The sequence below is a fragment of the Momordica charantia genome (genome assembly GCF_013281855.1).
Source record: "Momordica charantia cultivar OHB3-1 chromosome 10 unlocalized genomic scaffold, Mcharantia_2.0 BLBB01000010.1, whole genome shotgun sequence".
Classification (NCBI taxonomy): domain Eukaryota; kingdom Viridiplantae; phylum Streptophyta; class Magnoliopsida; order Cucurbitales; family Cucurbitaceae; genus Momordica; species Momordica charantia.
This window is the reverse complement of record NW_028275158.1, coordinates 6558887-6584738: the sequence shown is the minus strand read 5'-3', so window position 1 is coordinate 6584738 and position 25852 is coordinate 6558887. Positions and strand designations below refer to the sequence as shown.

The window sequence follows — 25852 nt, the reverse complement described above, 5'->3', positions numbered from 1 at the left end:
ACTGATCTGTTGAAAAAAAAAATATATATATATATATAGATGAAAAATTTGGAGAGAAATAGACCAATAATAATAAATTAAAATTAAAATTAAAATTTTAGTGAGGGAAAAATAAATTTTAAAGAAAAAATCAGATTTTGAGAAGCAATTTTTTTTTTTAAATTTACATAGAATTTTAAAATAGTTTTTGAAAAAAAAAACAGAAAATTGAATTGGTTACCTATTTTTTAAAAACTAAAAACCAAAAACTAAAAACAAAATGGTTATCGAACAAATATGGTCACGTTATCTTTATATTTGTTGACAAAATGTATGTTAAAGAATCATTTTATAAAACTATTAGTGGAGTTTAATTTAAAAAATGCTTAAAATGGAACAAATGAATTTGTGAGAAAAAAACATAAAAAATTTTATTTTAGTACAAGACTATGAAAGCAGAGATTTTGATTTCCTACCTAAAACAAAATATTTAATTGTTAAATTATGATCTCAAGAGTTGTCTTAGAGTAAACTTTTAAAAAGTTATTAATAAAGTAAAAAATTATTTCATGACACATAAATTATCAAATAATCTTTTGACTTAAACTTAAACTTGTATAATAACTATCAATAAATTGAATAGAGTCAGCTTACCTACGTTAAAGATAATATTAATCTGAACATAATTCAATGAATAAAATATTTTATTATTCTACTCTAAGCTTAAGATTCAATTCCGACTTGATATAAAAAACGACAATGTCATCTAATAATAAATTAAAATTTATATTTCGAATACTATATACAACTACACACGATTTTATATTCACTAAAAAAACTTTAACTTAAAATCCTTAAAGAAAAAAATATTAAAAAAAAAATGAAGTAGAAGAACAATTATGAATGAAAAACAAAAGATTGGGCATATGTTCATGATCCTTGTCGGACCACGAAAATCAGGTTGTACTAATCAGTTGGATATCTGTGGCAGAATAATGTTGGTGGAACATTTTTTTACCAACCAAAACCACTTCACTATTGACTGCCAGCAGGAATTTTCTGATGACCTTTTTTTTTTTACAAAAATAAATGTTTCTCGTTGCCGTAGACTTTTGGGTGACGTCGTCCTCATATTTAAGGTGGACGCTCTGATCAGCCCAACTGAATGTCTGTACAAGATCTTACACCACAGAGTCAATTACACTTCAAAGTCTAAGTTAGAACTTAGTTTGAATTGGTGTAAGTCGATCTTGATTAAATTTCAAAGAGATTACGCACTGAGAAGATGAGACTCCGTATCTTTATAGGGGAGCGTTGCGAAATGTGATCTTCCCTTCTAACACTTTGGGAAGAGTGACATTTCCATTCTAACCCTTCCATCTTTTAGTGAAAAGTAATTTTTCATATCATTGTAAAGCCTTTTTGTTTTTTAAAATAACATATTTGTTAAAACTAATTAAAATAACAAAAATTTTTAAAAAACAAAAATTTTTAAAAAAATTTTCATAGTTTAAGAGAATAAAACACCTATTACCATGACAAAGTTTGATAGTTCGATCTCCATTTCGTAATAGTTGAATTCAAATAATAATAATATCAAACAACGTCAACTTTCATGAAGTTCGTTATGGGTGAAATTACCTCATCAAATTGAAGGAAGCGATATGGGTCAAGCAACCCGAGTAAAACCATTTGGACTGAACCACCCAACTAGAGTAGATCTGAGCAATCTCAAATCCGGTCGAATTCATCCCTCCAAGCCAACCCAATGAGACTCCCTCCATAAATAATAAGAGAGACTAAGTCGTGAGGTATGTTCTTGTAACCCAACTTTTTGCTTCTCTCGTTAAAATCTTTTACTAACTTAGACATCGGATGTATGTTAGGGCTTAGCACCACACCAGTGTGCAGTTTTGCCCACAATGTTCGCCAAATCAAAACCAAATTCCGACATCAATAAAAGTTAATTGATCCTTTTTTTTAATTTACAAATATAATCCAAACAAGCTTTCCTGTTCAAATTAAAATTTGAAATGACCAACCAGCTTGTACAACACTTACAACTCATCTTATATCCATTTATATTCTTTTTACAAACAACTCATCCTAATTGTTACAACCAAATTAATTTGAAATTTGTGGACAATAATTGTACTGAAAGAAGGACAATATATATAGTCTTTTATCTTGTTTTAGTATGAACTTTTCATTGTATTGTCATAACTTCTCTTTTCATCCACACCACTTATTACAACACACTTGCTTTAAAATAAATAACAATAAAATCAAGAAATTAATATTTTATTTTTAAGCGCCAATAAAATATAACTACAAAAGTCGTAATTAGAATATTGAATAATTAGAAAATAAAAGTTTGCATTTACAAATAGGGAATATTGATAATAGTATTATAAGTAACTTTCAAAAGTTAAAACTATCGTACCAAAACGAGTGTAGCTAAGGGTAATTGACATATATCTTCAACCAAGAGATTGTGAGTTCGATCCCCCACCCCCAAATTAAAACTATCATGAAATAATTTTGAAAAGTATAATTTCAATTAAATTGAGAAATCACATGAATTATATTTGCATAACATTCTCGTTTCCAAATTTTTATTAAAAAACTTAATATTTTGCAACTAATTATATTCCTTATTTCTCATTCTTTTAACATTCTCAAGATTGTATAGAAATTTTGGAAACAATCACAACAATTTTCTTATTTCTTGTTTCCGTTTCCAATTTGTTACAGTACATAAATATAAATGTTGTTTGATCATCTTTAAATTCATGGGTGTTCGGGTCATAAGATTCTATTCATCTTTATTAAAAATGAAGAAACAAAAACAATAAACAATAACATTACCAAACGAGTCATTCTTTACCAATTTGATGAGTAACCTTCTTCAAGCTCTAACATACTTGTATGAACAAGATGGATCTGAGAAATTGTAAACTTGAACATAGTTCAACTGGTTAAAGCACCTATCTCCAATTAAAATGTCGTGAGTTCGTTCTCATCCCACATGTTGTACTAAAAAAATATGGACCCGAAAAATTTAGGACTTATTTGGTAACATTTTCATTTATTGTTTATTGTTTTTTATTTTCAATTTTTTTTAGAAACATAAGCGTTTGGTAATTATTCTTATTTTTCGTTTCTCATTTTAAGAAATGTTTCTAAAACTATGTAGAAATTTTGGAAAAAAAAAAAAAGAAAAATTCAAGTTTATTGTTTATTTTTCACGTTTTCAATTTTTTTTTTCCAAAACATAGATAAAAATATTATTTTATCAATTTTGACTTATAAAATACATAATAAATATAACATAAAACTTTTGAATATTTAATTTGAAAATTTTAGAGAACAAGAAATAATAAATGGTTTCCAAACATGTTTATGTTTCTTTTATCAGTAAAAAATTGATGCAATTACTAAACACAATTTTATTTTTCATCGATTGAAAAAGAGGAATCAAGAAACAAAAATAAGAAATAAAAAATTCTTAACTTTTTTTAGTACAACTTGTGGGGTGGGAGATCCAACTCACAACTTCTTGGTTGAATGTATATGTCAATTATCGCTGAGATATGCTAGCTTTGACGAAAATATCTTCAATTATTCACAAGTTTTTTTTCCTAACGAATTATTCACAAGTTGATAGTTTTAAACTAAAAGAACGATTTCCATTATTATGAAAAAATAGGTGAACTTGGAAACAAATTAAGAGATAATAAATTTTTTAGGTTAAAATACTAGTTTGACACCTATACTCTCAGTTTTGATTCATTTTAGTCCTTATACTTTTAAAATGTTTGATTATGTCTCTGTACTTTCTACTTTGGTTCATTTTAGTCTCTATACTTTGAAAATATTATTTTTGATTCCTGTACTTTCAAAAAATGACTATTTTGATCATTTCATTTTATTTTAAATCTCATTTTGTTCCATCACAATTTCAACCCCACATTATAATCAATATATTTTTTACAATGTAAACATTACTTTATACTAAATAGTTTTTGTTAGGTGTAAAATTTGTGTTAAAATCTTGCAAAGACGGACTAAAATGATCAATTTTTAAAAGTACAATGACCAAAATGAACATTTTCAAAGTATAGGGACTAAAATGAACCAAAATTAGAAGTATAGGACAAAAATGAACGTTTTTAAAATACAAGAATTAAAATAAACCAGATAAGTAGAGTGACCAAAATAATATTTTAACCGATATTTTAAAACAATTCTCAAACATATTTTCACTTTAAAACAAGTTCAATTATCACTTAAAATAATTCCCGAACCACAGTTCCATGTTTCCCATATAATTATGAGTTAACGTCAATGGCTGTTTTACAAACTTATTTTCACACGTGTCTAAAGTTTTCTAATTTTACACTTTTAGATTCCCTGTAGGATTTTTTTATAATACCGATTTTACCCTTATTTATTTCATTTATATTTATTATTATTAACTTTTTTTTCGTTGAAATCTAAAAGATTTAAATCGCTAAATTGTAGACATAATCTTTTAATTATTATGGGTCTCGTACCAATTTTTTCCTTAATCTCTTAATTCACTCATTCATATATAATAATGAGATTAGTATATGGATAGTCCATGTTAATTACAAAAATATTATCATTATTTCAATTTCTAAATTAATTAATGTGTAGATTTATCCATGATTTCAAATTCAAAATAGTTGAAAAATATACCCACGATTTAATGATATTATGAAGTATAACATCAAAAGTTTTCAGCACAAACAAAAAACAACAGAACTGGATTGTATCTTGCAATTTGGTATTTAATAATAGATATAAAATATATCCGGATATAATCTTTAACTATTGAAGTCTCAATCTCGTATAAACTTATATAGTGTAGATATATATTATATATGCATATAACATTAACTTATTCTATCAATTTAGACACCTTATCACATACTTCATTATTATGAATTGCTCTTATTAACATTAACCTAGCAAATTCAATCCAATACAATTACAAGATAAACATATATGATAAATATAAAATATATCCGATTGTTGAGTTTCTATTACTACCAAAATGGTATTTAGTTGTAGATATATATTATATCTGCATATATAGAAGAATTCACACCTAAATTTCGCACCACTTAAATCTGACGACCCAGCGGCAATATGGTTCCCTTTGCAGATGGCAGCGTTCTCTACAAAGATCAGTCAGCGACTAAACAAACCTCGGGATAAACAGAGTGCTCGAACGATCGACGAGTGGCCGACGACAAAGAATAAGCTATAACGATCTGCTCTGGCGACGAAGAAGAAGCTCGAACGAATGGAAACAATGGTGTTTGTGGAATGAGAGCAAACGAGACAAGAAGAATAAACGGCGGAAGGAGGAGAGTTTTCTCGAAAATTTGCAATAATGAAGGATTTTGGGGATTTGGGATTTGGTAATTTTTATTTTTGGAAAGTCTAATTAGACATAAAATAAGATAACCAATTTTGAATTTCAAAAAATAATTAATATTTAGGTATAAACATAAAAGAATATTTCATAACAAAAGCGTAAATTTTGGACATTGAATCCTTTTAAGTAATTATAATCTCTAAATAGCTTACGAGTATATTAATCCTATGATTATTTCCAGTCATATGGACATTTAATTCAAGTGGGCCGGGGACATCTTGATTTTGAATGGCCCACTTAATCGTAAGATCACTCATCATATACTAAAAAATTCCAACTCTCATTATTTTTTTTTGTTGTGTGTGGAAAACTCTATGATCTTTTTTTTAATTGAAAAACTCCATGGTTGTTGGAGCCCGCGAGAGCCACATCTTTTTTAAATATTCAAATCTTATTTAAAGATAGTTCGACTAGATTAATTACTTATTATTTCAAATAAGGTCGAAGGCTAAATCTTCCACCGTACATTTTAGATTTTCTTAAATCTAAAAGAAAATAAAAATGCATTTATGTGTATATATAGTCTATTTTAATATTTCAACTTTAAATCTTTTGTTTTAGTTTTTGACTCTATGTAGAGAAAAAAAAACTATTTTAATTGTTATAGCGAGCTTTTCATTCATCATTTAGACCTTGTTTGGTAATTATTTTACTTTTGAATTTTTGTTTTTAAAAACTAGACTTATAAATCTTGCTTCCACTTATATGTTTTTTTGGTTTGTTATTTAATTTTTAAAAATTAAGCTAAAATTTTAAGTTTCAAATGTGTTTTTTAAAAAAACAAACCAAAATAATTGTGAGGAAATAACATAATTTTTTAAAATAAAATAGTCATCAAGGTTCTTAACAAAAACCCAAAATCATTTGGGAATTTGACATCAAATCAACTACATGTAATTTTAAATATTTGTTTAAATATTTTGTTGATTAGGTAAATTAACCAAATACATATTTATATTTATGTTAAATAATTGTTTTTTAGTTCCATAAATGTTGGGATGTTTTTTTTCTTTTTTTGGTGCAACAACGAGTGGGGATAATAAAGGTATAGTGGCTACTAAGCCATTCTCAATTTAATTCTCTTCAGAGACTAAAATAAATTATTAGAAACCAAAGCGAACATAGCACAGTGGTAATTGACATACATCTTTAATCAAGAGATTGTGATTTCAATTTTTTATCCTACATGTCGTACTAAAAAAATTATTAGAAAAGATAAAAGATAAAAAAAATAGAATAAATTAAGAGCCTTTAGACAAATAAAATAAAATAAAGTTGAAATGTTTCTTGAATTACAGAATCAATTTAAATTTAAAAAAGAAAAAGGTAGAGAGAATTTTTCACATGAATATTTTATACCAAAACTCAATACCTTCTTGTGAAAGACTAATTTATTCACAATTAAGATTGAGTTCATAGATCTAGATCTATTTAGTACCAGCTTTTGTTTTTTTAGACGAATAACAAAACAGCTCAAAATTTTAATGGAAATTAAACGTACTAAAAAAAAAAGAAAAGAAAAAATTAGGTGGAATTTAGCATGGGTTAAGTTTACCACTAATAGTTTTTTTTTTTCCTCTCTCTTCGAGACAACAACTTTTTCTTTTTCTAAGAGTACAACATTTTTATATAACTCATAGTTGAAAATTCAATACATGACCTATTCATTGCATATCATATGATGGTAGATTACATCCATAAAAAAAAAAGACTAACATAAATTGAAATTTAAGAAAATTCACCCGCTTTTATTTATATATATATTTTATATTAGATTTGTATTACTCATCTTTCAATCGAATACTTCCAAATGGATGTTCGCAAAGTGGGGGTATGGGATGGGAAGCTTTCTCTTTTCTCGTCTCTGTTCCAATTTAATTCTCCATCTAAATGAAATTTCACAAATTTTACAGGGATCTCGACGAGATTTCAACTTGAGGAATTTATGGGATCGGGTTTCTGGAATAATTTCTCATTTATTATTTTTATTTTAAAAATAATTTTTGAATTATTATTTTTAATTAAATGCTTAATTTCCAAACATTAATTCTTATTTATGGTTAAATCCTCCTCACTTAAAAGAGTTTTTTTTTTTTTTCAAAAAATAAACAAACACTCAAACCACCAATAGTTCATTTCTAGACTTTCTTGATTATTGGGATCCTCAAGCATTGCTTAGGCAGCTTCTCTGGGGTAAAAAAATGCTCTGTCTTTGAACCTCATATCTCTCCATATTCTTGCCGACACCTAAACGCTCCAAAACTTAGTAAAAATAAAATTTGTTAAACCATCAAATAAAAAATATATATAAATAAATAAATGAGGCGTGTAGAGAACCTATTTTCCATTTAAAACTTCTCACGTTACCTCTCCTTAAGAGTCTAAATCTCGTTTAAAATGAGCCTCACAGAACTTCAACTCCGTGGAGAAGATAAATCCCCAGCTTCCAGACATATACAACAGGGGACCATAACTTCTAAATTTATTTATAACAATTTTTTTATCTCCTTTGAATGATTTTATTTTTTATTTACTATTTTTTTAATTATAATTGTTTCTTCATGATTTCTTCCTATATTTTTCACCTTTCTTTTAAAAAAGTGTTTGAATTCTTACCTAAATTTCATGAACATCAGTTTCAAGATTTGGCTCATGTCTTTAAAAAGAAAGATAGAAAAACAAATAAATATATAAGCTTAATTTTTAAACAAATAATATTAAAAATGAAACAATTATCAAAAGTTGGTCTAATTTGCCAACTTAAAAAATAATAAATAATAAATAATAAACAAATCGTCGACTTTACTGACTGGAACAAAATTGTTAGAAAGAAAACGAATGGCCATTGTGCGAGAAAGTCGAAAATTAATTTTAAAAGATTGGATATAAATAAATGAGGCCGCATCTCGATACACGTCGATAATAATAAGCGCAAGAGTTTTCAGAGGCAGAGCCGGTAGGGGCGGGCGAAAGGGGGAATCCGCCACCGCCACCGCCACCACCGCCGCCGCCGTCGCCGTCGCCGCCGAGAGTGGTTCGTGGAGTCGATTTGAATGGCCGGCCAGTCGCGGAAGTGGCTGATTCTGGTGGCGACGATATGGATTCAGGCATTCACCGGCACGAACTTCGATTTCTCCGCCTACTCGTCGAGATTGAAATCGGTGTTAGGAATTTCTCAGGTGCAGCTTAATTACCTCGCCACCGCCTCCGATCTCGGCAAGGTCTTCGGCTGGTCCTCCGGATTGGCTCTCCTCCACCTCCCGCTGCCGCTGGTTCTGTTCATCGCCGCTTTTATGGGACTCATCGGCTACGGCCTCCAGTGGCTCGTAATCGCCGATTTCATATCCTTGCCCTATTTCCTGGTACGTCTCTCTATCAATTTCTCTGTCTAGAATTGTGTGCTATTGGTCCAGTTTTTGACTGATTCTCTTATTTCCAAGTTGATTCTTTAAAAAATTGGAAGAATTGTCCGTTTGTTTCTGCAAAACAATCGGGATTCGTTCACTGATTGGGTCTGAACGTGGTTCCTCTGATTCGTTCCCCCAATTTTTTTTTTCTCGTTTTGTTTTTTTCCTATTAAAAATTATTATTAAGTAGTTTATTAACTGTTTTCTTTTAAATAAATTTTAGTTTTTTTTAATGTCAGTAAATTTTGATGATTACTATTTTTTTTAGTACACTTTTGTTATTACTTTTAAAAATATATATTTTGTGTGCTTTATTGCTATTAAGTTAGAATATTAGAAATGAAAATAATTTCAGAATTTCCTGACAGAAACGGAAATTTTTGTCGAAAAACAAAAAAAGAAAAACTTCCATTTTTGTCGACAAATTATGAAGAGCTTTAGCTTTGTAGCAACATGAGTTTGATTTTTAAAATAAATTGAATGAAGTCTTATTTTTGTTTTTTATTTTTTATTTTTTTGGAATTGCAAACCTTCTCATTTTGGTGAAGTAAATATATCTATCAATTGAGTTATACATTGATTGAAAAACTTCATTTTAGAAAGGAGAAAGTTTTGCACTCATATTATTATTAGAACTCGTTTATATAGAGAGTTTTAAATTTTTTGTGACATTTTGTTATTTCTGCTAATGGGCTTGACACCCACACAATAAATTAGTCGAATTTATGTTATATTGTAGAAAAAATAAGCATGAGAAAAAAAATATCATTGACATAATAATAATAATAATAATAAATTTTAACTTATTTAAAATTGATGAAATTTTGGATAATTTCTATATTGACATTTAAAACTTTGGGTTGAGTTTATTTTTAAATTAGAGTGTTATTTTCAGATGAATAAATCATTGTCTTTTTGTATTTTTTAAAACATATTTCCTAAACTGATATTATTTTTAAAAAATGACAACAAGTATAATAATTTTTAATGTTTTAATAAATGGTCTATATTGTTTTAAAAAAAAACCCCATTTGGTGTATTTTTTAGGATTTCTTTTTTCTTTTTTCTTTTTATATTTCATAGTATTCTTGTCTTTTTTAGATACTTTGTTTTGCATTTCAAAGAAAAGAAAAACAATAATTTGTTTTGAATGACATCAGCACGTGACACCCATGTGGTGGTAGTTCTCCTTTTTCTATGTAAAAAATCCAAAACAACAATAAAACATATATTTTATTAATAAAATAATATTTCAGTGTTTTGAATAAAAAATAATAATTATAAAATAAATTCTAAGTAATTATATGGAAACATTTATTTTTTAGTTCAAACGATTATTTTTACTTTGTTGGTGTGAATTTGGAGGGTATAAACGCAACTATATATTTTATATTACACGTTCTCTGTAGTTTTCTTTTTATTTTTTGTGTTTTTAGAACTAAACATTACTTTTTTAATCTAACTTATATTTTGGCCTTTAAATGTCCATCCCCATTCTCAAACTTTAAAATATTCTATTTTGATAGTTAAATTATCATATACTTGTCCTTAAACTTTTATATTATATTTAACATGAATATTACAATTTAATTTGAAAAAAATATATTTTTAATTTTATGTTTTTAACCTCAATTGGTTATGTTTCCATTTTTTTTAATAAAAGATTTGTGATTAACTATGGTGTTTTTTTTAGATGAATATGACTATTTTTATCTATATTAGTTCTTTTTATTGAATTAAAGTCTTTTAATTAGTTCTTTTTTTATATTAGGCTTTAAATTAATTAAGCGTGGACTTTTTTTGTTTCTTTTTTATAACGCTACATCACAAATAATAAATAATAAATAGATAAAATGCAACATGCCAAATAACCTATTTCTAACATCTATACTCACCTTTGTACTTGTATTCACATGAAAACATATAATATTTTAATTAAATATACTATAAAAATGTATAAATTAAAATAGATTTGTATGCATCAAAATAAGAATTAAATTTAGTTTTCTAGTTACAACAACCACGTTCCCTTGTCTTTCCCTGACCCTTTCTTACCAATCAATTTTATATAAAAGGAACAAAATTACTGATTATTTTCTAGAATAGTACATTTTCTAGCCAAAACAAATTTGCATTATTTTGACAAGTAGTGGTTTATATATATATATATATATATATATATATATATATATATATATATATATATATAATACACATACATACATGTAATGGTGGGACGATTTTTATATATTAGTTATTATTTTTGTGAATAACTGAATATTTAAATGAATAGCATATGTAAATCAAATACGATTAAAAAGTTATGATAAATATGTATTATTTTGTGTCACGTTTATAATATTTTGTTGTAAAAAAATGACCTTTTCCTTCTCTAAAAATTCTAGATTTCTTTGCAAAAGAAATGGAACTTGATGTGGGTCCATTGTCATATCATTCTCAATGTGTCCTTTTATTCTTTTTGCAAACATAATTTTCAATTTTGTTTAGTTCAAATAATTAGACGGGAGGAGACAAAAATCTAACCATCAATTAGGAAGAATAATAAGTATCTTATTCAACTAGTTATATTTAAATTGGTAAAAATATGAATACTTTATTCTATTAAAATAACACTTATTTTTTGCTGTAAAATAAACAAAATCGTAGGGTATAAAATAAATGTCTGATTAAATGAATTATATAAATTTGAAAATTTGAAACTCATGTTTTAAGTTATAACTTTTTCTTTTTAGATAATTAATTTTTTTTACATGATTAGATAATTAATTGTTAGAAACTATAAATTGACAAATTAAATGTATTTTTTTAAAGGACAGATTAGATATAAATTAGGCTTCTAATACTTTTTCTAAATCCAAATTTAGTACACAAATCCAAACTTTCCCACTAAAGAATATACAAATCAAGACTATGTAGTAATATAGGATCAGGCACCTTTTCATTCATCTTTATTTTTTGTCATATTGTATTTGATTGATTTTCTCTCGTCGCTATGGTTGTCGCGTCAAATCAAAATTGATAGTACATATAATAACTTTTTTACTATCTTTATTATTTTAGCCTAGGGACTTTTATTCTTAAACTTCTCAATATCATGTTTTAATGGTCAAATTTTGTTAGAAAAATTATTTTGATATTTGTTACTAGTTTTCTAGAATTTATTTTTCAAAATTCTAATAGGCATATGGTTATTGGTTGACTAGAATAATTTTTTAGGCAAAGTTTACACATTAAAACAAAATATTTAGAAATATAGAAATTAAAATGGTTATTTGAATTAAAAAAAAATAGAAATTTATTAGTTAAAATCATTTTAAATATCCATCGACGTGTCGATATGTCGATGTTTTCATAGGTTCGACATAAGGGGTAAATCACATTTCCATAATATTATAAAAAAATATAAAAAATATCAACAAAATTTCACTAATACAAACGTAATATTAATATTAATTTTAATAATTTTTAACATATTTAGAAATAGTGAAATATTTTATTTGTTAATTTAAATTTTTTTCAAATTTTTTTATTTCTATAATTTTTCCAGAAATATTCATCAACATCGACATTTTATAGATATTTTCATCGACATTTTCATGAAATTGAGACCTTCATATTTCATCAACGTGACATTTAAAACCTTGGTTAAAAAGTTTTGATATTAGTTTGTCAACCATAAATGACATTACTTCTTTGTATGATGTTGGAGTTCAAACTCCAAACCCCAATTAAAAAAAAAAATTGTATTTTGAGACATCAATTTTAAGTACTACAGGTGGTGGATCTAACTCATGGCAGCAGATAATATACTAAGCTTTCAATTTTTATTAATTTGTCACCTCACATAAGAAATCTTGTCCACACTACCATTTAATATTTGACAACTCAATCATCTTTTGAAAACACTTTTTGTTTCTTTTATTTTGTCAAATATTAAACCACGGCGTGGACAACATTGAACAAGTATTTTCCTCTTCTTTTTATTGATTTTCAATTATGTGAGCTTTTTTCTCCTTGAAAGTAGATGGTTTTCCAAAATTATTGCAGGTGTTCTTCCTCTGTTTGCTTGCCGGTTGCAGCATCTGCTGGTTCAACACCGTCTGTTTCGTCCTCTGCATCAGAAATTTCTCTGCAAATCGGCCATTGGCGTTATCTCTCACCGTGAGCTTCAATGGCGTCAGTGCCGCTTTCTACACTCTCGCCGGAAACGCCATTAATCCGTCTTCGCCTCCTATTTACCTCCTTCTCAACGCTCTCATTCCGCTTCTCACTTCCATCGCCGCCCTCTTCCCCATCCTCCGCCAACCGCCGCTGCACTCGCTCTCTCTGTCCTCCGACGCCGTCCAGCGCGACTCTATCATTTTCCTCTTCTTGAATTTCCTCGCCGTCATCGTCGGAATCTACCTTCTCCTCTTCGGCTCCATGGCCTCCTCCGATCCGATGATCGCGCGTATTCTCTTCATCGGAGCCATCTGCCTTCTCGTGCTGCCGCTGTGTATTCCAGGTGTTGTCTATGCCAAGAACTGGTTCCGTCGAACCGTTAATTCTAGCTTCAGGCTCGACGGATCTGGCTTCATTCTCGTCCACGATGAAGATCTCGAGTTTCACAAAGAGCTGATCAGTCGTGAAGCGAACGGTAGCTTCGGCAATGGCGGATCTCTGCTTTTGTCCGAATCTGCATCGCTAAATGACGGCGAGGTTGAAGCGAAAGGCTGTTTCCGGAAATTGATCGAGAAAGATCAACTGGCGATGCTCGGAGAAGAGCATCCGTCGAGCCGATTGGTGAAACGAGTTGATTTTTGGCTGTATTTCATTGCTTACATTTGCGGAGGCACGATCGGACTCGTGTACAGTAACAATATAGGACAGATTTCGCAATCGCTAGGGCTGAGTTCAAGAACCAACGCCATCGTAACACTCTACTCCGCCTTCTCCTTCTTCGGCCGATTGCTCTCCGCCGTACCGGACTACATTCGAGCGTAATTAACAATTTAATCCATCCAATTGAATTCCTCCCCTGTTTTCTCTGCTTTACCTAACACAAACACCGCCAATTTTTCTTCTGCAGGAAACTGTACTTCGCAAGAACAGGATGGCTGTCGATTGCGCTAATTCCAACTCCAATAGCATTCTTCCTGTTAGCGGCGTCGTCCACCACGGTGACCGTGTACATAGGCACGGCGCTGGTCGGTATGAGCTCCGGCTTCATATTCGCCGCCGCAGTTTCCATAACAGCGGAGCTCTTCGGGCCGAACAGCTTAGGCGTGAACCACAATATTCTGATCACAAACATTCCGATCGGATCGCTGCTGTACGGCATGCTGGCGGCGGTTGTGTACGATTCGCACGGAAGCTCCGGCCATGGCGAGGCGGTTGTGTGCATGGGAAGAAGGTGCTATTTCTTCACCTTTTTGTTTTGTGGATGCGTTTCTGTGGTGGGATTGGTTTCGAGTGTGTTGTTGTTCTTCAGAACCAGACATGCTTATGACCACTTTGAACGTAATAGGATTTTCAGTAGCTCAAATCGATTGTATTGATTCATCTGATTATCACTATTATTATCATTCAGTACATGAATTTTGGTATTTTGAGTATGATATTCTAGTTTCAGTTTGATATCATTAATTTCTATCCTTGTGCTTAAATGATAGCATAATTTGTAGTTGTACCTTCTCTTCTTCAAGATCCAGCTGGGAAATTAATTTGTTGAAATTCCAATAGATGAATCTTTTAAAGTATGTTCAACAGAAGTTGGTTTGAATAAGAACCCAGCGATGACTATTTAAAGAGAGAATTGTTGAAAAGCCATCAAGTCTTATATGACTGGATAAAATGCAGGAAAAATCAAGAACATCTTTATGGTATTAGATATTTTGGACATAAAAAATATAATCATCAGGTTTTGCTCAATGCAGATAATATCATACCATTTTAAAAGCATTTAATTTGGTTACTAAACTTTTAAAATAAATCGAAAGGAAATTTGAACTCATGACATATTGGTCAGAGATCGGTACAAATTTATCAAACTAGGCTCATATTGTCTTTTAAAATATCATTTTAATCCTTAAAAAACAACTATTTTAATCCTCGTTACTATTCTATGAATGATACTTACCTACATACTGATAATTACGAGATTATACTAACTTTCTAATGTAGTTTACTTTTTTACTTTTAATTGATAAGTAGATCAACTAATACTAACATGAACATAGTTCAATCGTTAGTTAATACCTGTATTTTTTTTAGGTCGGAAGTTTAAACTCACATATCCAGTACTGAAAAAATAGATGTATAGAGAATTTTTTTTACTGTGAAGGGGAATATTTGACGATTGAGCTAGCTTGGCCATGTTCTTGTTTTCGTGAGGTCCCAACATTTACACATGGCCACACCCACACATGACGCTACATTAACTCACATATGTACAAATATATCACGTTTTTTCGGGGTAAAGCAAATATATCACATTTATGTGTTGTACCACATTTATGTTGCATGTGGTATCAAATTACATGTGCTAAACCAACATGATCATAATTTAGCGATTAAGACATCTTATTCAATTTTTAAAATTTAGTAATTCAATACTCTATCTTTAAATTAATTGTACTAAAAAAACATGTAATGCCAAATTAATGTAGTGAATGAAGAAATAAAGTACATAATCCAAAACAACAGTAATTGATATATATGTCCAACCAAAAGGTTGTGAGTTCGATCCCCACCCCCACATGTTATACTAAAAAACGGTACATGGATCATCCTGTGTGACTTAGCTTTTTATTTTAGTTTAAAAATACAACTACTAAGTTTAAATAAATTGAGTATCTAACTTATTGAGTCAATTTTCAAATGAAATTCTGTTTTTCTTATTAAGAAACAAAAAAAAAAAACAGTAATATTGCCAAAAGAGTTTCAAATCAAATTTTAGCTCCTAAATTCTCAGTTCTCGGTTTTGTTTTGATCCTCATAGTTTAAAATATATAACTTTTTTCATCTTTAAACTTTGATCTATTTATATTAAATACATTTATAATTTTAATCAGAAATCTTTTAAACTACAAAACCTTTGTTTAGTTGAACAATTTAAGGAGAAGTTTTAAATCTGTAACCAATTATAATGTGATAAATTATGCTCAAGTTCACTTTAAATTACTCAAACTATAGAATATAATGGTGTTAAATGCACTCTATATAAATTAAGCTCAAATATCAAAATGTAATTTCATCAAAAGTTTAAATAAATGGAATACGAATTATACTATTTTTTTTTTCCTATTGAAGAAGAAGAGCTCTCTAATTCATCAAAAGTTTAAATAAATGGAGAACGAATTATACTAATATATATATATTTCTATTGAAGAAGCTCTCTACATTATTAAATGAAATGTTTGAAATTTTAACGCAACATAGAAATTTGAACAAAAAAGAAATTTTAACCAAAAAGGTTTTTTTTTTTTTAAGGGTAATTACAAAAAGTTTCATATCTGATGCAGAGAAATAACCTCTCATAAGCCAGAGCCATCTTCCGAGCGGTGAACATGGACGCCGCGTATCGCCGGCAAGCCTTTCCCCGCCGCATCAGCCGTTCAGGGCCTTCTTTCGCCGCCGCTTCCAGCGTCTCCACCAACGATTCCACGTTTGGAGCGAACAGGAATCCGTACTCGTCATCCACAACTATGGTCCCTTTTATGCTCGGAAACCTCGACGCCATTACCGGCTTCCCACTCGCCATGGCCTCCATCAGAGTCAGATCCAGTCCCTGTGGCCGGAGCGTTGGATTCACGAAGATGTCGATTGAATTGTAGAAAGCCCTAAGTTCTGACGGACTCATCGATCCTAGTACCAGTACTCGAGGACCTAGATCTCTGTACCGTTGCTCCCATGGTCCTGCTCCGGCGACGATCAGGTACACGTTCGGATGATGCTCTGTGAGGATGGAGAAAGCTTCGTGGAGTAGCGGATGGCCTTTGTCTTTCACTAATCTTCCGGCGACTCCCAGGACTATACTCGCGTTTTCAGGTATCCCGATTCTGGCCCTAAATTCTTGCCCTAATTTGAAATCCTCGCCGAAATCTTCTTCGTCGACGCCGTTGACGATCACGTGGACTCTTCTGCTCGGGATTTGGTAGACGTCTCGGAGCATCTCTCCGCAACTGTCGCTAATTGCGACGTGGTGAGCATAATTTTGGAAGAATCGGATCTCGTTCAGTACCTTCGGGACGTCTCCTTGAATGTTCTTGTTGAAAGCCGGCGGCATCGGCTCGTTCGGCCGGCGAGCCAGGTCCTGGAATATGTCCGATTGCAAGCTCTCCAGCGCAATCCCGTGCCAAGAAACCGCGAGATTCGGGAGCTTTTTGGCTAACCAGTGAGGAAGGGCGACGCTCTCGGAGTGAATAACGTCGAACGGTTCTCGGCGGTTTTCTTCTTCGTATTGCTCCCACGCTTTGTTGTACCGCCACCGGCCTGGTTCTCCGTCGTGCCAATGGATGTACGGCGCTGAAGTTGCTGAAGAAACGTTTTGACCGCCATGGTCGGGCGGTGGTGAGGTGAAAACATGAACGCGATGGCCACGGCGAGCTAGAGCCGTGTGAAGCGTGTGAGCGTGCCGCTCCATTCCACCTGGGACTGTTCCGATCGGCCATTTTCTCGAGAATACTGCAATTTTCAGAGCAACGGGTGGCGGACGTTCTTCGACAAAAGCAAGCCGATTCCAAGAAAACTGAGCATCACGAAGATCTCCGAACCATGTGTTCAGGCGGGCGGACGAGGCAGAGAGAGAGCACACAGAGATGGTGGAGGTGTGGAAGAGAAACAGAGTGGGAACCGTGAAGAGAACGACGAAGAAAAGGGTGGTACAAAGATTGCACTGGGAGGGAGAAACAGTGGGTTTCTTTGGGAATTTGGAGTTGAAAGCCATGGTTGGGAATGGAGAAGGAGAAAGGGAGATGGGAAATGGAGAAGATGGAGTGTCTTTTTGGGATTGAATTCCATGGAAATTGTTTTTGGAAGAAAAGTTTGGGGGAAAGTGGGGAGTTGGGCACGCACTGAAGCAAAGTGGAAATGAGTTTTGGGAGTTTTTTTAGATTTTTTCATTCTCAAAGTGCGCTTCTCGCGGCCTTACCCATTGAAAAAAGGTGGAATATTTTCCACTGTTTTTGCTTCTTCCAGTTCAAGACTGCCACATGAAACGCAGTACGTTTCTCTCTCTCTCTCTCTCTCTCTCTCTCTCTCATTATATAAATATATATAAATATATATAAATAGATATAGACGTGGTCTGATGTGGAAGAGACTTTTCAAATTCGGAAGAAGTGTAGAAAGTCAACCCAGAAGGCAAAGTTGCATTCTATTGAGGCAGATTTTGAGGAAATTTGCATTGCAAGTATTTGATCTGGATCCAATATCTATGCAGTTCACATGTTGTGGCGTCTTCTCGAAGAAAAGAGGTATTGTTTTTATTGATAATCTGTCCTTGAAACTCTGAAGTTTCTCTTTCAAAATTGTTGCTCTCAATTACATGTTTTATCAGTCTATTCTTCAAACCAGATTTTAAGAATTGTGATTGAATTGTTTGCCTTCTAAAAGTTGAGATAGTTATCGTATTGTGCAACAGGCCAGTAGCTTTAAGAAAACAGCTACCCTAAAACTATTTTCACCGAATTTTTGCTCAATCTCGAGTTCAATTCCGAGACTTGTCCAGACTTCTAACATTTATACTCTGATAAAGATGAGACCAATCCCATCAAAGGGAAGGAACCCTGCATTTACATATTGTAGCATTCATGATTTACATATATATTCACATAGAACCTCTGCAATTTTTGCCTAAATACAGACACCGATCATCTCTGGCTCGAAGCAGCCAGAGACGATCTCGGGAGATTCCCACGTCCTGTCTCCATTTTGGCCTTAGCAGAGACGCCATTTCTGGCATGTTTAGGCGAGGCAGAGGCAGACCAGTGGCCAGAAGTAACAGCCATGTCCTTGAACTGAAGAAGGCTTTCAAGGGCTTCAACAATGGCTGGCATTCTGGGCCTGTCTTTAGGGTTCAAGCTGGTGCATTGGAGGGCAAGAATGGCCATTCCCTTTGCCCCTTTCACAGAGTACTGCCCGCAAAGTCTTGGGTCCATTATGCAGTGCAACCTGCGACTGCTGCTCAGGTATGGCTTTGCCCAGTCCACAAGGTTTTGGTCATTCTTCGCTCTTGATTTCTCCACTGCTCTTCTTCCTGTAAGAAGCTCCAAAAGCACCACTCCAAAACTGTATACGTCGCTTTTCGTGGTCAAGTGCCCTAAGGTAAACATCGAGTTGCAACCCGCATGAGTGTTTAGACAAGGGTACATTCTCTGAAGTTTGAACATATTAAAACACCACTAAACCTAAAAGTTTAAGCCATTAGACTAGTCTAAGCTTTTTATAATCGAGATTTAGAGTGTCCACTTCTTGCATATACTCTTAGCCAACTCCCACTAATCCCGTCGGGGCTTTGCCCTGTGGTTAGCTTTGGGAGACAACAAGGGTTTTAAGTTGAAATCTGAAATGACAATTTTGAATAATGACAAGTTTGCAATTGGAAACAAGAGAAGAAAATAAAAGAAAATTTGCCTGTGGAGATGTATTCAGGGGCAGCATAGCCATATGTTCCCATTACTCTTGTGGTAACATGGGTGTCTGATCCCTCAGGTCCCATCTTTGCCAGTCCAAAATCAGACAATTTCGCTGTAAAATCCTATGATCCCACAAACATGTAAAAACTTCAAAAAAAACATCATCAACAACTCCCAGATTTTGTCCTTTCAACTCGTTTTCTTCTTCGAAAACACTGCAAGAAAAAGAAAGCAAACAAACCGAGTCTAACAGAACATTGGATGTTTTGAAGTCTCTGTAAATGACAGGTTTCTCTGCCCCGTGAAGGAAGTCGACACCCTTAGCTGCTCCGATGGCGATCTTGAGCCTCGTCGTCCATGGCAACGACACTGAAAGCCCTGCAAACGCTCAGCAATGGAGGAGAAAACTCAGAATTTGGAGAAGGGTTTTTTGAGTTTTGAGAAAATGAAGAAGCTGACTTTTGAATAAGTGGTTCTCCAAGCTGCCTCTGGGCAAGAACTCATAAACAAGGAGCCTTTCTTCATCTTCACAGCAATAGCCTATCAATTTTACCAGATTTGGATGCCTCAGCTGTCCAAGAAATACTACTTCAGCCTACCAAAATAGAGAAAATCTTGTAAACCTTATTGGATTGGTCACAAACTCACCCTCAAAAACACTGCAAACTCAAATTACAAATTTGGGGCAATTGGCACTGTTTAGTCCACGGTGTTCTTTTCCGAATTTTCATCGAGAAGAATGAAAGAATATTTAGTTTTTTTAATGTTGAGGTGACACATTTATATAAACTAACAAGTGTAATTTGATTCTGATGCAAGAAGAAGTCAACCTGATAAAATAATAACGTTAGATGTTAAAAAAATCATATAAAACACATTTAACATACCTACCCCATCATCTCTTATTTATTATATCTAAATGACCTTTTTTTTTACTAGTATCAAAGCATTTAAGTAAGTTTGTTTGAAACAAAGATTTATTATGATAAAGTGAAGGTTAACTAATAATTTGAGTTCTTAAACTTTTTAGGTGTGTGATTGTGTCGGATCAATCGTGCGACTTTTCAAAATTTCAAAGTTTTGTTTATTTAATTTTTTAAATTTCTATTTAATAAATTCATTAGCTTTATACTTGCACTTATTCGAAATAACTTTGTCATGTAATTGTTAATTAATATAGAGAGCTTGTCACATCGAGTTAAACCGACGGAATTAACATCAAAATTTGATTTATTATAAAGTTTTTAAAAATAGAGATAAAATTGTAATTTATTTTTATAATATTTAAAGTATCATTAACTAAATTTGAAATTAAACCAAAGGAGAAGAGAGGAAGAAGAAGAGGTTTAATGGAAAAGCTTACAAGCCATTCTCGGTGGCCCTGCAACCCCTGATTATCCAGAAGCTTAACGGCGACGGCCTGAGCCCTAAGGCCTTGCCGGAAGTTGTCGTCGACATAGCCCTTATGAACCCGGCCGAATCCCCCTTCTCCGAGCAAGAAATTGCTCGAGAAATTCTGAGTAATCGCACGCAACTCGCTCAGCTGAAAATCAAACAAATCCGCCCCAAACGACGCCGCCAGATCCTCGTTCAATCGCATCGACGACGATCGGCTGAGGTCGGAGAACGACAGCCGCCGGAACGACGGCAGCGGCGCGATGTTCTTGGAGAAGTCGGAGCGGTTGGGGCGGCAGCGGCTGAAGTTCCCGAAGGCGGTCTGGTCGTCGGCGGAGCAGCAGTTGGCGGAGAACGGCAGCCATGGCTTCGACGATTCCTTCATTGGGGATCTGATTTCGATTTCGATTCTGATTTTGGGAGGAAGAAGAAGGAGAAGGAGGAGGAGGTTTCTTATGGGAAATGGATTGGGAATGAGACATTGCTACTTTCTTCAACTGCTCTAACCACTCTACTAATCTCAGCATTTTTTGTTGATCATTGGGAATCTCTTCTTCTAATTCTTCCATCCCATTTTTCTATCTTTGTTTCTTTGATTTCTTTTTCCCTTTTTTGTCTCTTTTTTTTAGTGTCTTTATGCAGAAAAAAAATGTTGATTCATATTTTAGAGTAGAGAAATGAAATAGGTTGATAGAGAGAGAGGAGAGACAAGTGGCATGGTGGGATGAGTGGACAAAGAAAAAGGAAAAAGTGACAAAGAAAAAAGGATATATATTTTTTGGCAATCGATTCGAGATTTGAACTTACGATTGAAGTAAGAATGATTTATACGAAAGAACAAGACACTATACTTTTTTAATATGTTTTGATTTATACGAAAGAATGTAAACGTGAACATATCTCAATGGTTAAAACATCTTGAACTTGTGTGATTTTTTGAATATAATGTTACAAATATGGAGGTGGAAATTGAGACGGTTGGTAATTTTATTTGATCAATGACTTTACGATTTAACTAGATTAGTGTATAAAATACGAGTTTTATAAGTTTTAATTTGTGTATTTTAAGTTTATGCAGTTTATCAGATTGGTAATTTTATAGTCTAAGATAAACAAACTCAGTAAAATCGCTTTTTAACCTTATGTTACACGATATAGCTAACCAATAAGTTAAACAATCACTTAAATCTCCAACCTTGTTATATTCTCTTTTCCAATAGCTTGCCTAGCATAGATTCTTGATAAGGACAAAAATTATTGTAAGGTATTATTGTTTCCAAAATAAAACTATAAATGATAAATTAAGATAGAGAGATGTGCCATTTGTAAAAAGGCACTACTCTCTAGGTATTTAATTTAGTAAACTAATTTTAATCTTAAACTTTTAGTTAAACTAATATCTCCTCAAAATAAAAAATAAAAAATATTTATTAAACTAACCAATAAAACACAATAAGTTCAACTTACAAATACACTCGTAATCAATCAACACGGTTACATAAATCCAAAACATAGACATAAATATTTGACACAACCAAACTTACTCACAAAGAGTGCAAACAATCCAAATTTCAAAGTGCCGAGTTTTTCGAGCATGGTTGCTAAGGCGTGCGTAACTTTATTACAAGCCCTTTAGGTAAGAAGGAAGCCATCAACAACTTTCTCACAAATTTTCCTTGATTTCGTTGATAAAGAGCTGAGTTTCATTATCATAACCCTCGTGTCCCGTGTCAGATTCCATATAACGAAGTAGTCAATTTTTGTCCACAGCAGTCCAATACCCGATTCTTGTTCCAAAGTGATGCTTTCATTCAAAGTTCAGCAAGCACCGCATATCCCAATATCGTTTAAAATGTCTAGGCAGAAGTGATTACCTAACCATTTGAGTCACGGATTATAGCATCAAGGCTAACACTCCCATTGAGAACAGCAACATCATGTTAAGCTTATAGGTATAAGGCATAAGGCTCCAGAGGTATCCAACTTTCTCAATCTCGATCAATTCTATAATTTCAATTGGTGTATTGTTGGTAAGAACATTTGTGGTGTAATATTAAGATTAATTTTTGCTTCCCTCCATGTGACAAAGTTCTCTTGAAAGTTTTTGTGAGAATGGTAGATATTGTGATCTCTCTAGTTCCAAAATCACTGTAAGATTAACATAAAAACATGAAATCTAACTACACACATGACATGTAAAATGAAATTTTTTATTAAAACTTGAAAATATTATTGCAATTACCATAATACCGTCAACGACCCATTTGACCAAAAACGTATTTTACGAGTCACCAATCCAAAATATCCCCACCTAATCAAATGTTCATTTTCCAAAGGGAAAGCGAAATCGGCATATTCAATTCAAATTGTGTGAACGACACGGTGACGAATGACGGGTGCAGCACTTTTGTGATTGGCTGAAAATAAGGGGGAAAAGAGGAGCAGTTGAATGCTGTGATGTAACGGATGATGACAGCGCTGTGGCCCTATCCCTGCCCTTCTGCTCCACTGTCACTACAGTACATACAATTCGTATGTCATACCAGTTTCGAACCTCTGCCACTTGCTTTTCAACGAATCAGAGATGTACACGTGTTTATATCTTCTTTTCTGGATTAATTTATTGAGGTCGATAATATTTCGGGTATAATTAAAAATTCATATCTAATAAATCTCTTAAATGAAAAAATGTAATAAATTTTAACAAATTTAATTTATATTTAATATATCCGACGCTTAATTTTATGTCCCGTAAATCATTAAATTTTTTATTTTACTTCTTCCTTCTTGTATTTTGCAAACTAAATTTGTATTCAATGAGATCCTATAATTCATTTTTTCGTTTAACAAATCTATGAATTTTTGTAAAAAAAAATAAATTTATGAATTATGAACTATATTAAACACAAAATTGAAACTTTATAATCTATTAGACACTCAATCTTACCAATCTAAAAGTTTATAAATTGTGATATTTTATATCTAAGTATAGATTTTCATTAATTTTTTTAATACAATAACATGTCGGGTAAAAATTCAAATTAACAAATAAATCTCTTAATTAAGTTCGGTTGCCTCCAACAAATTTCACATCCTATCAAACAAAACTATTTTTCGACTACCGATATATGCCTACTTAAAATGAAAATTCGAACTCAAAATTCAATTTGTAAAATATTTAAAAATGGTAAATATAGGCTCCGGTCCGAGAGTGGGTTTCACGCGTTGGAGTGATATGAAATAGCCGTTAGACCCCATTTGCCGACTTTTTCTCCAATCACTACCCCGGCTATGGCGGCCTTCGTTCGTCTCTTTCCCTAACAGAATCAAATCCCTTTTTCTTCACTCCTCAACAATGGCGGATTTCTCCTTCCTCTCTGATACCGACGACTCTGCCGTCGAAGAACTTCTTTCCCAAACTCACGACCTCTGCGTTCTCGAGCAAGTCTCTGCCATCAACTGCTCCGGCTTCACCGACTCCCTTCTTCCCTCCGATCTCGAGTCGCGATTCCGGAAGCTCAAATCGTTTCCTGCTGCTAAATCCGAGGCCAGGTCTGGTTTCGATTCGAAGAATCGATCTACTCGCTGTGGCGGTGGAAACTCGGGGGATGATTTTGCTGTTTTCTCGCCTTCCAAACAGAGTCCGAAGGGAGAATTAGGGTTTACTCCTAAATCTCAGTCGCAGCGTCTGCCGGATTTTTCGCCGGGAAAAGGAAATTCGACGCCTCCGACGGAAAATCAGAAGCTGAGGGGAAGTTCGAGAGCGAAATCGAAATGTAGGTACGTTTCGTCCCCTTCGAATTCGTCCTCTTCGTCCGCTGAAATCGATGAAATTTCATCGCCTCCAATAGTACCAAAGAGAGACGGCAAAATCTGCTCAAAAACCAACTCGGAATCCAAATCCTTCGCTTCTCTGCCGCAATCTCCGCCCTCTCCGCCGATAAGAACCGGTTGTTTTTGGTGTTCTCCGAAGAAAACTCCAGAGAAAAAGACCAGCAGCGGCAGAATTCTCGAGAATGACCTTGGCTGGGGCAAAAACAACGATTTCCTCTCGGATTTGAGCATTTTCTCAGCGAAAGAGCAGCAAAAGATCCTGAAAAAGGCAATGAAAGAGGAAGAGAAGGTCAATCGGGAGGCTGAGAAAATCGTGAAATGGGCCAAGCAAGCTTCTGCGAGGATGAATATTTCAGACATCGAAGATGAACTCGGCGACCAAGAAATCAAAAAATGAGTACCTAATTTTGATGCTTTCTTTTTTTGCTTAATCTTGTTCTTACATATAATCCAACAATATACACACACACAAGCCTTGAAATTTCTTCACGCACATATAAATTTGGTATTAAATTATATGTTCTGTTATTATTACTGTGAATCAGAGGAATATTGTGAAGATGAGGATTTCTTTTTTGTAGTTTGAAACTAAAGAATATATAGATTTATCTTTGTATGATTATCCTCTTTATCTCTATAATTCTTTTGTTTTTGATAATGTGTGTGGAAATTTTATTTTCAAATTTTTGGTGGGTTCAGCCATTCATTCTATAAAACATTCAATTCGGATGGAATTTTTTATATTTTATTTCCATTCGTTGCACATAAATATGGCTTCTGCAGATGAACAGTACTTAGGTAATCATATTACCCATTTTATTACCCACAAATAGGATAGCTCATTAAATTACAAATTTAGTTTGCTACAACTTTTAAGTTGCCAAATTAACGACCGGTGGTAACATTATGTTTCTTATTTTTAATTTTTCTAGAAATCAAAACAGTTCGCAACTAATTATTCTATTTATTTATTTTTTTTTTGGAATGTTCCCAAAATGGTAATTTTGAAAACAACCAAAATAAGTTTCTCTTTCGTGTTTCATTATCTAATTTGTTCCAAAACATAAATAAAAAATTGTTTTATCATATGTTTGATGTTGGAACCATGTAATTAATTTTTTTCTTATTAAAAA

At 32.7% G+C, this 25852-nt stretch overlaps 4 protein-coding genes across 4 annotated transcripts; 2 read left to right on the top strand and 2 right to left on the bottom strand.

The window, feature by feature from the left end:
• The first annotated feature begins 8348 nt into the window (after nt 1–8348).
• On the top strand, nt 8349–14495 carry LOC111008508 (Major facilitator superfamily protein). The gene is made up of 3 exons (XM_022281244.2): nt 8349–8808; nt 12922–13853; nt 13943–14495. Exons 1-3 carry the CDS (start codon nt 8500–8502, stop codon nt 14409–14411), a joined length of 1710 nt encoding a protein of 569 aa, XP_022136936.1. The 5' UTR covers nt 8349–8499; the 3' UTR covers nt 14412–14495.
• Nucleotides 14496–16201: 1706 nt separating this feature from the next.
• On the bottom strand, nt 16202–18060 carry LOC111008509 (UDP-Glycosyltransferase superfamily protein). Its single transcript, XM_022281245.2, has one exon. The coding sequence runs from the start codon at nt 17798–17800 to the stop codon at nt 16340–16342; it is 1461 nt and encodes a 486-aa protein (XP_022136937.1). The 5' UTR covers nt 17801–18060; the 3' UTR covers nt 16202–16339.
• Nucleotides 18061–18582: 522 nt separating this feature from the next.
• Nucleotides 18583–21556, bottom strand: LOC111008510 (Protein kinase superfamily protein). Its single transcript, XM_022281246.2, has 5 exons — nt 20854–21556; nt 19950–20085; nt 19732–19868; nt 19489–19612; nt 18583–19174 (listed from the first exon to the last, which is right to left on the bottom strand). Exons 1-5 carry the CDS (start codon nt 21268–21270, stop codon nt 18726–18728), a joined length of 1263 nt encoding a protein of 420 aa, XP_022136938.1. The 5' UTR covers nt 21271–21556; the 3' UTR covers nt 18583–18725.
• Nucleotides 21557–24152: 2596 nt separating this feature from the next.
• LOC111008511 (vitellogenin-2 protein) lies at nt 24153–25341 on the top strand. The gene has a single exon (XM_022281247.2). The coding sequence runs from the start codon at nt 24241–24243 to the stop codon at nt 25114–25116; it is 876 nt and encodes a 291-aa protein (XP_022136939.1). The 5' UTR covers nt 24153–24240; the 3' UTR covers nt 25117–25341.
• The last annotated feature ends 511 nt before the right edge of the window (nt 25342–25852 follow it).

Excerpts from the sequence above, each read along its gene's own strand:
- LOC111008508 (XM_022281244.2), top strand. The coding sequence starts at position 8,500 with ATGGCCGGCCAGTCGCGGAAGTGGCTGATTCTGGTGGCGACGATATGG. Across the intron at positions 8,809-12,921 it reads TATCCTTGCCCTATTTCCTG|GTGTTCTTCCTCTGTTTGCT; the intron begins GTACGTCTCTCT and ends AAATTATTGCAG. Across the intron at positions 13,854-13,942 it reads GTACCGGACTACATTCGAGC|GAAACTGTACTTCGCAAGAA; the intron begins GTAATTAACAAT and ends TTTCTTCTGCAG.
- LOC111008509 (XM_022281245.2), bottom strand. The coding sequence starts at position 17,800 with ATGGCTTTCAACTCCAAATTCCCAAAGAAACCCACTGTTTCTCCCTCC.
- LOC111008510 (XM_022281246.2), bottom strand. The coding sequence starts at position 21,270 with ATGAAGGAATCGTCGAAGCCATGGCTGCCGTTCTCCGCCAACTGCTGC. Across the intron at positions 20,086-20,853 it reads AGGGCCACCGAGAATGGCTT|GCTGAAGTAGTATTTCTTGG; the intron begins GTAAGCTTTTCC and ends CTATTTTGGTAG. Across the intron at positions 19,869-19,949 it reads GGAGAACCACTTATTCAAAA|GGCTTTCAGTGTCGTTGCCA; the intron begins GTCAGCTTCTTC and ends GAGCGTTTGCAG.
- LOC111008511 (XM_022281247.2), top strand. The coding sequence starts at position 24,241 with ATGGCGGATTTCTCCTTCCTCTCTGATACCGACGACTCTGCCGTCGAA.